This window comes from Fukomys damarensis, unplaced genomic scaffold, assembly GCF_012274545.1.
Source record: "Fukomys damarensis isolate Sample0158 unplaced genomic scaffold, DMR_v1.0_HiC HiC_scaffold_30, whole genome shotgun sequence".
NCBI lineage: Eukaryota > Metazoa > Chordata > Mammalia > Rodentia > Bathyergidae > Fukomys > Fukomys damarensis.
In genome coordinates, this window is record NW_022900942.1 from 69,313,732 (window position 1) to 69,324,370 (window position 10,639).

General features: G+C 37.7%; 1 protein-coding gene across 6 annotated transcripts in view; it reads left to right on the forward strand.

The window, feature by feature from the left end:
• Ak9 (adenylate kinase 9) overlaps positions 1-10,639 on the forward strand; it is a 115,702-nt gene that overhangs the window by 58,277 nt on the left and 46,786 nt on the right. For all 6 annotated transcript variants that reach the window (XM_033757527.1, XM_033757529.1, XM_010638976.2 and 3 more), the window contains one exon: positions 5,514-5,726. In XM_033757527.1, the coding sequence (XP_033613418.1) occupies positions 5,514-5,726 (213 nt within the window). The remainder of the gene's footprint in view (positions 1-5,513; positions 5,727-10,639) is intronic.

The window sequence follows — 10,639 nt, forward strand, 5'->3', positions numbered from 1 at the left end:
CAATAAATAGTGCTGAGTGGTTGCATAAGCATATGCAAAATACTGAATGTTGAAGCAAATGTTACGTAATTTTTAAAAAGCCAAAATGAGTCATAGGCCTAAATGTATAGCTTAAAACTATGAAACTTCTAGAACAAAACAAAAAAATCATTGGGACTTTGGATTATGCAAAAATTTTTAGACATGGCAACAAAAGTATAAAATATACATTTTATAATATAAGTATGTTACTATGATAAATATTAATATAAATATATTTTGAAATATAAATTAAAATCACAATGAGATGCTATTTGATAATGATGAAATGGCTAAAATTAAAGATTGCTCATAGCAAGTGTTCGTAAGGATGGAGAACAACTAGAACTCTTATGCACTGCTAGTGGGAATGTCAGTTTTTGCAACCACTTTGGAAAAACAATTTGGCAGTTTTTTAGAAGTTATGTGCATGCATCATTGGACCCAGTCCTTCCACTCTGAAGTATTCACCCCAGGGGAAAGAAAACGTGCATCCACTCAGAGTTGTTCACGGATAGTCATAACCCGCCTCCAACACTGGAAAAACGTTTTTATAAATAAAAAATGCTGATACATGCAACAACCTGTGCTGATCTCAGCATAATTCTGTGAAGTGGAAGAAGCCAGACAATAAAAGTGTGTATCATGATTCTATTTATATGAATTTTAGAAAAATGCAAACTGATGTGTATAACAGGAAACAGTGGTTGTTTGCCTGGAGATGGGACAATGTGAAGCGGATGGGGTAGGAGAGTACTTTTGGTATAAGGAATATGTCCACTTTCTTGATTGTAGTGATGTATTACAGATGAATTCATATGTTAAGATTTATCAAGTTATATACTTTAAATATGTGATTTTTAATATCAGTTATACCTCAGTAAAGTAGCTAGAAGTATTAATGGTGGGTACTTCTAAGTGACAGACTTAAAAGTAATTTGTATTTTAAACCAATATTCTCCGTTTTTTTTAACATTGGGAGTGTATCATTTTGTAATAGGAAAATTCAATCACAAAGATGTTTCCCTTTGCCAAACAGAAAGCACCAACACAAAGAACAAATCTATTCAAAGGCTGCTCCAGCATTCGGGACTCATCCCAGGATGTGTTCAGGTGTCTCTTCTCTAGCTCACCTCTCCTGGTGTGTTTTTAGTCTGTCGGTTGTTTCTTTCTATGTCTCTGGGAAATCAGTTCTTGCTTCCCTCCCATCTCTTTCTTTTTCTCCTTCTATACTTTTAATATGTTAAGTCTTTTGCATCTGTCCTCTAAAGATCTTTTCTTTGAAATCTTATTTTTCCTTATATTTGGAGAAATGTCTTTCATTTAGTCTTCTAAAGCAAGACATTCATTGGAATCTCTCGAGGGATACATTCGTTTCTTGCTGTTACATTAAATTTGGTATGTTAAAATAACACAAATTATTATATAGTTCTCAAAATCGGAGGCCAAAGGTGAGTCCTAGAAACTAAAGCTCGTGTTGGGAGTGACGCTGTGTCCTTCTCTCTGGGGAGAATCCTTGTCTTGCTATTCCTCGCTGCTCTTTTTCTCACGGTCCCCTCTCCGTCTGCAGAATACGTCACCTTAGCCTCTGCTTCTCATCATCCCATCATCTTCTTGCAATACATTGGGCCCACTTAGATAATCTTCCTATGTCACGATCCTTAAAAATGTCTTTTGCAGTGTAAGGGAACATATTCATAAGTTCTGGAGATCTTGATGGGGGGCAATATTCTATCTACCACAAGTAGTCACTCGTTTATCTACCACAAATGGTCACTCTTAGTTCCTTTACATATTTCGTTGATACTCACAAATACCTTCTAGTGTGTTCCTGAATCTTCATGTTATGACTTGTATCTAGATATACCCCCCCCAAAGCCTCATGTGGTCTTGTATGGGACGTTTTTAAAGGTGGCTGAATCTAGAGTGTGTTATTGATTCATGGTGCGGTGGTAGGCCCCAGGGCACTAGGATTAAGAGTGTGAGTGTGACTTGCCCTAAGTAGTCTGAATAAGATAAAGGGGGCAGGAAGAGGCTATTAAGGTCCCTTGTTGCTTTGCTGAGGTCTGTCTGCCAGTAAATGTTTCTCCTCTGCCACAGCCCTCCCCCTTCCCTCCTTGCCTTTGCTGTCTTCTGCTGCCACGAACAGTTGCCCCTCTGCCATCCTGCCTTGGAGCCATCCAATTATGGACTGAAACCTCTACGAACTGCAAGGCAAATAAACCTTCCCCCCTTTAACTCAGGGTGTTAGGTATTTGTCTCAGCAACAAGAGCATTTCTTAGATTGTTTTTTTTTCTTCTCAAATTGGATTTCTTCCATTTGTGATCTGTTTTACTTGATGGATCTTATTTCTGCTCAGCCTTAGATGTATGTTTATTTTCCTTTTCTTCTTTTTTGACAGCTTTCTTTTCTGGTTCAGTGTGGTTCGGGTCGGTTGCTGATGCACCACAGTAGTCCCATAAATCATGAAGGTCAGAGTGACTTCCCTCCCCATGGGTCAGGAGTTCAGAGGCAGATGGGCCAATCGTAACAAGCCCGCTTCCCTGGATCCTTCCTGCGCGCCCAGCTTCTGGGTCAAGGAGAGTTGCCATTTTAGGAGTATGCTGATCCCTCTGACGCTTGTCTCTAGGTGCTCTTCCAGCACAGAAGGACAGTGTGCTATGCAGTTTACACCCGAGACATCCAGGGCGTCTGCCACTTCCCTAAGCACTTGTGTAGGTGGCGCTGATGAGCTGGAAGAGAGAGGAAGAGAGTGTCTTCAGTCAGCATCTCAGAATCCCTTATGCTGAACTCCTTTCTCCATCACCAACGCACACATTCATCATATTCTAAAATTTACTTCAGGATCATTCTGAGTCGACCCATTGTTAAGGAAAATATGGAATAAAAAATGTAGGCCATAAAAAATACTAAGATGAGGTTTGTATGTGTATCAGTTCCCCAAGATAAGTGTATTCATTATGTTTTCTACACATGCTCTAATACAAAATGTAGGCCAATTGTAACAATTAGCTTTTAAAAACAAAATAACTCTAGAGGATTAAGATATAAAAGACACATGCTGGGCCTGGGATTTACCTCAGTGGTTCCTTGCAAACACAAGGACCCAAGTTTGATCCCTGGTACCAAAAAAAAAAAAAAAAAAAAAAAAGTGCTAACAGAAATGGCATTCATTCTGGATATTAGTTTAAGTAAAAGTCAAGAAGAAATGCATTAAAAATTTTTAAATCCACTGTATTATAAAAGGGACAGTGCACTAGGTGGTAGCACAGTTTCAGATCCCATTTTTGTGGTATCAAATGTATATGAAGAAAATATCAGAAATATGGAGGATGTGATGCTACCGTAGTGGAATCTTAATGAAATCCTCTAACAATTCTTACAATTGAGAGATCACACTGGCAAAAAATAATACCCTGAGAAATTAAATACCCAAACTCAACTTGCTGTCAGAAAGACCTCTTTACCCATAAAGAATGAATGTTCTTTTTAGTGCCTATGTGATAATTCAAAGAAAAATTAGATTACAGATCATATTTATAAAAAGATAGATTACAGATCATACTCTCTGACAGTAACACAATAAAGCAAAAATCTCACCATAGAAGGATATCACTTTCCCATTCCCTCAATGTAAACACTTGATAATTTTAAATATATATATTTTTCTAAATGCTAGTGAATTAATAATGAAAGCATGTACTAAAGATGAATAATCAATTTAAAATCACATAAAATATTTGTGGCACAGCAGAAGTAGAAACTTAAAGTCATGAGGTGTATATAATTCATAGTTAATTTGAATTTCACATAAATGAATTTTAAAATATGGTATGTAATTATACTAACAACTATTTTTTCTGAAATTCAAGCACAATTAAGGAGCATAGATTTTTTTGTATACACTGTCTGGCAACCCTACTTTTAAGTCTACTTATTTAAAAACTAGAAGGATTGAAAAAATAAGCATTTAACTCAAGAACATGGGAAAAATACAACAAAACAAACAAAAGAAAGTAGGAGAAGATGAAAGGCAAAAACTAACGAAGTAGGAAAACAAAACAATAGAACAATAATGAAAACTGACTGCCAAGAGCAATACAAGAGATAAACTTATCAAGCTGACTTAGATAAATAGGAACAATAATAAAATATCTGAACCAAAAATGGGCATGTAGTCTGATGTTTAAAGGAATTGTTTTAAATTATAGGGATTTTGTACTAACAAATTTGAAAGTCAAAATAAAAAAAGGGTTAGCAAAAAAAGTCATTTAAAATTGGCTTAGGAGGAAAGATAAAAACAAAAAGAAGGGGTTTTATAGATTATACACACATACACACACACACTCACATGCATACATATACATTAATGGAAACACATGTATTTGTATCCCTATGTTCTTTAAACTTTTCCATATCATTAAACATAAAATAAAACTAGTACTTCTCAGCTCATTTTGAAGCTAGAATAGCCAGATAGGAAAATTGAACAAGAATGATGAGAGAAGAGTATCAATTTGGTTCCTTCTTGCACCTTTAGAGAAAGTGTTTTGTTATTTCTAAGAAGCATGTTGTAGAATAATTATGAAAAGTATTTCCTTTGTTTTTTTTTTAATACTGTCTTTGTGCCTAAGTACGTTGTATGTATATTGGTAGCATTACTTAGAATGCAGACTCTGAACAGAGTCTGGAGTGTGCATAGCATTGGGAGGAAAAGGTGAGAGGAAATTTTCACTCTTTATACATTGTGATGTGTTTGAATATTTCTGGAGTAAGCATTTTATAACAAACATTTCAGTATAGTTGCAGCCTTTAAATAAGTTGCAAGTGTCCTTAAAGTACTTTATACATTTTTATCACAATGTTGTGTTTTTCTTTTGAACTAAATATTTCCAAGTTATCATTTGATCATATATCCACCTAAATGGAAGAAAAGCAATCCTTAGGTGTCTCCAACTTCATTCGAAGTAGTTGAGAAGCTGTGACTCTGACTCAGCTTTTAGTTCTAGGAAATGATTTTATTTTAGGAAACTGGACTTACACTGACCCTGCCCTAGCACAGGCTGGAGTCTCTCATCACCGTTGTGCTGGTGGGAGGCTGACACCCCTTGATTCTTAGTGCTGCTTAATTTTTTATGAAAATGAAAGACTTAGGATGTAAAATCATTTAAAATTGGCTTAGGAAGAAAGATAAAAGTGAAAAGAAGGGGGTTTAATTAAAATAGTATCGGGGTAATCTTTCGTGTGTGTGTGTGTGTGTGTTTGTGTGTGTGTGTGTGTGTGTGTGTTTTGGGGGGGTACCGGGGATTGAACTCAGACCCTTGTGCTTGTGAGGCAGCGGTGGAACCACTGAACAAAATCCCCAGCCCTTTTGTGCGTTGTTTTGAATTGGATTGTTATAGGTTAGATATTAGTCAAGGTGAAATTTTAAGTTTCTCTTTAGCATTGCAACAAAGTGGTTTTTAATATTCTCTAAACTAAACGCTATTTCTAGAATGAAGAAAGAACTAAAGAAAAACACAGGCATTTGGGAGACACAAAGCATTTTTGTCCAGTGGTTCTCAAAGAAAACTTCATCCTACAGCCAGGCAACACAGAAGAAGCAGCTAAATATCGAGAAAAAATGTACTACTTTTCTAGTGCTGAGGCTAAAGAAAAGTTTTTGGAGCACCCTGAGGACTATGTGGCTCATAAAGAACCATTAAAGGTAAAAACAACATTTCTATCCCACTGATTACTCCCAAGTCTTTTTTTTTTCCTTTTCTTTTTTAAGCAGGGTCTTTCTCTGTAGTCCAAGCTGGCCTTGAACTGACGATGTAGCCCAGGCTGACCTCAAACTTGTGGCGATCTCCTTCTTCAGCCTCCCGAGTGCTGGAGTTACAGACATGTGCCACCACGCCGAGCACTCAAGTACTTCTTAAAAGACTTATAACCAATTTCCATCGTTGTCCTTAATAGTGAAGTCCCCAGTCTCATAGGACAATACAGTGAAAGCATCTAAGTTCAAGAGCCATTTTTGTAACATAATTTAAATAATTGTCTATATTGATTTCTACAGTAATCAATGCCTTATGGGCAAGCTGGCACTTAGCATCTTCTGTTGTTTTTAATCAGTAGTAAAAGGCACAGCTGAGTTTATCGTTTACTGGATTAGAGTTACCCCTGCTGGTCTGTTGCTTCAAGAATGTTAGAGATATCACCGAGGTTAATGTGGAATTCAGGGCTTGGTGGACTTCAGAGAGGCAGTGGGTAGAGGTCACCTGTGGCACTGTGCTTGCTCTGGTGATACTGCTTCTGGTGGTTCACACCTGGAGGCTGTTTTCAGAGTAGACAGTCCTTGGCTGGCTAGTTTTTCAGGAGTGAGGGCTCACAGTGGTTGACTGGATTGCAGAAAGCTCAACTTCCCTTGAAGTGAGTTGTTCTTGGTCACTTTGACCAGATTAAAATGGGCTGAATGGCTAATGTTACCTTGTCTATAGAATAATCAGTTTTTTTCTGTCATTTATGACAATTTAAAAATTCTTATTTAGCATTATTGAAGAGTTTTCCATCTTCTTTTTAAAAATATTAAATTCAAAAGGCAATATGATTCTGCTTTTATGAAGTAGTTCTCGTATACGGATTCTGGGGGAAGAGGGAATGGAAGTTCACTGTTTAACGAGTATGAGCATGTCCCTCATGTCCCTGTTTGGAGTGATGCAAAAGAACTGGAAGCCAGGAAAAGTGGTGCATGCTTGGAATCCCAGCGATTTGGGAGGCTGAGGTAAGAGGATTGTGAGTTTGAGGACAGCCTAGCCATGTAACGAGACCATGTCTGAAAAAAAAAAAAAAAAGAAAGAAAGAAAGAAAAAGAAAAAAAAGAGGGGGGAGGGGTGGGCCTGGAGTGTAGTTCCGTGTTCTCTGGCGTAAAGATCCAGTGCGGTAGGGGGAGAAAAAGGCTCTGGAGATGAGTAATGGTGATGGATGCACCACACTGAGTGTATTCAGTGTCACTGAATTATGGGCTGAAGATGGCTTTTGTGGTAAATTTAATTAATTATGGCTGTTTTTTAATTTCTGAAAACACATATAATTGCATGGTCTTTAGTCAAGAGTCTAATTTTTCTGTTTACTTCCTCTTCCACAGGCATGTATATACTTTCTAGAGTATATAATATTTTACAATGTTTTCCTACTAAGTTATATGGAGAAAAATTATATATGTTTACATAGATCCGCTAACGTTTAGTCACTTTGAGATACCATTTTAACATCTAATTCATTGTTAGTCACTCTTTCACAGTATTTTTCAAGTACGATTTTGCCATGTGGTTATTAGATGGTACTTAGGATATACTATTCCTCTCTTCAGTTTTTTTTACTATAATTCCCTGGAATGGGGTAACTGGATCAAGACACGTGAATCACAATAGATTGTATTATTACTTTTGATAACACAGTTACCTTTTTTCCATTATTGGGGACTGAACGCAGAACCTTTGCACCGAGCCATATCACCAGCCTGTTTCTATTTTTTATTCTGAGACATAGTCTGGCTTCAGTTGTTAAGCTGCCCAGGTTGGGCTTGAACTTGCAGTGCTCCTACCTCAGCTTCCCAGAGTGTTAGGATTACAGGCCTGTGCCACCACACCCAGCTGCCTTTACCTTTTAAAACTGTGCATATAGAACACACTGTTTAACTGATCTGGATAATTTGGGTCATTTTTTTTTTATTGTGTTTATTGGTACATTTAGGGATACAGTACAGTTACATTCATTGTTGGGATCATGTACCTTTACATGGCAAGTCTTGATTCTCATTTTTTTCCCCTTACCTCTGCCCTCCCTTCACCCCCTCCTCCCCTCCCCATCTACAAACACTTTATTTTCATCTTTTCATTCTCTCACATTTTTTTCTTTTCCCTTTTTGTTCTTCCCCTACGTATCACACCTTCCCTACACCTTTAGCTCCTTTCCTCCCATTTCTAAATGTCAGTAATCTTATTAGAATCTTATGCATTGTTGCAGAATATTCACACCAGGGAAACTATTCGGTATTTACACATGTGGGATTTATTTATTTCACTTAGGAGTATTGGGTCATTTTTATGAACCTTGATTTTATGGTGCCTGTGGGAACTATTGAAGTATGTTGATGGTTCACTAAGACTCCCCAGCCTACTGGTGTAGACTTAAGGACTCATTTGCACACTGTGTCTATTTATCCTCTTCTATTGCTTTCAATATTGGTTTCCTCTTAGTCTGGTTTTCTGCTTTGATCTATTGCTTTGTTTTACACAAATCCTTGTGGATAGATCCTCACAGTACTGCTGGCAATTCCACAGTTGTCCTGCAAAGCATAAAATGCACTGGGCTCACCAGAAACAGTGCCTTGTGCTCCCTCATTAAAGCCTCTACCTCAGCACCCTATCAGTAACCTTACCTCGGCGCCCTCTGCTTCAACTCTGTCTACCTCAACACCCTCTACGTTAATACCCGCAACCTCAGGACCCTCTATCTCAACACGGTCTGCCTCATTATCCGCTACCATAATGCCCTCCAATCACAACAATCTCTAGTCCAGTACCTTCTACTTCAGTGCCCTGTGAGTGGCAGACAGTCCAAACCTGTAGATGAGGAAGGTGTTACTCTAGCAATTTTGTTGCTGTGGGATTTATACAAACGTAATGTGAGGCTACAACTATATAATTTCATATCATTCTTTTTTTAGTGTTTATCATTATTTTTTATTATTTTCCTCAAATGATGCATCAGTGGATTTAAGTCTTGTCAGAATTCTAATCTTTTAATTCATGATGGAATCAAATCCACTGGCAGCACATAAACGTAGAGCGATGAAGGTTGTCCCTCCTGCCCCAGGGAATCCAGATTTGGTTAATATGAGAAATGTTGCCTGGTTGCTGGGGATTTAGCTCAGTGATTCCACCGCCTGCCTTGCAAGTACAAGGTCCCAAGTTCGATATATGGTTAAAAAAAAAAAAAAGAAAAAGAAATACTGCCTGGCAAAATCAACAGTTCTTTGTGTTATGTCTTCCTCTTATTTTTGTGGGGGTTAAAACCTTTGTTTTGCTGGGAACATCTTAACCAACTTTACTCATATCTGAAATGTTATTATTTGGTACTCATATACCTTCTTTTCCTCACAAGAAGACCTAGCTGCCATCACTGTTCTCTTGCTTGGTGACTACTCTGTGAGGTAGGTGAGGCAAGGATAGGCTGAATGAGACTGGCACTTTTGACCTCCAGTTTTCAAGGCTGGGAGGTTTTCGGCTAGGTCTTACTTTTTGGAGAAACATGGTATACAAGACAGTTTGTATGACCAGTTTGTTTGACCTAGATTTCTAAGTTGCAAATCATTTTGCTTCCTGAATATTAAAGATGCTATTTCCTAGCATCCACTGTTACTGGGCTGATTATCTGTTTTAGATGAGTAATCTCTTTTTTTTAATACCTGGAACTCAGAAGGTCTTTTCTTCATTCTTGGTGTTCTTAAAATTGTCCAGAGTTCTTTGTGTGTACTGGACACAGAGTGCATGTTTACTCTGAAGTCACCCATTTTTCACATTTCACAGTACAATTGAACTTTGCACTTCAGCATGATATTTTCAGTCTTTGGTACTTTTCTCCCAAATATTTGTATTGTCTTGCTATATTCTTAAACTTAAAAAAATGCCTCCCTACTCATTGATTCCCCTTCTCCTCTTTTTTCTGTTTGCTATACTTTTCCCTACATCTTTGAGCTTTCCTCTGATCTTTTCCTTCACAAGGACAAGAGATGATGAGACTGTACTCCTTACTGTTCTGCTGCTTAAAGTCCATCTGTTCCCCTAACACTTCAAGTGCTGAAAATACTCTAGCTCCTTTGAGGCTCATGCTACCAACATGTCACCTTTCCCCACTTCTTGTCACCGTCACTTACAAGTTTCATAGTCATTTATTTACACACATAGAAGACCACCTGCTACTTCATCCCAGCTCTCGCTGATGTCCTTGACAACTTCAGCACCTCATGCATGGCCCATATAACCACGATTTCTCTGGCTTCAGGCTGCCTTATCTCCAACGTGGAGAACATAGGAATTAAAAGTTACACTATTCATGATTTTTCTGTTGGTAGAAAAATCTTTTATAATCATACTAAGAAAGTGTCTTTCTATTCTTTATTAACATTATTTTTTAAAAAACAAAGCCAATTATATTTTATTAAATATTTTTTACATATGATAACAAGATGATCTGTGGTTGTTGATACCCCCTGAGGACCATTGCTGATGCACTGAGTTATGTTAACTGACATCCTGTAATGGTTAATCTTGATCGTCTACTTGGCAGGATTAAGAGACAATAAAAAAGACAACTGGACTGTGAGGGCACTAGTCTCATCAGTGAATTAACAAATTGGCAAATTCAGAGCTAGCTGGGGTATTAAAAAGTGGGACCTAGCTGGGCGTGGGGGTGCACGCCTGTAATCCCAGCACTCGGGAGGTTGAGGCATTAGGATCACTGCAAGTTCGAGACCAGCCTGGTCTACATAGTGAATTCCAGGTCAGTCTCAACTACATAGTGAGACACTGTCTCAAAAAAAAAAAAAAAAAAAAAAAAAAAAGCGGGACACAGTCT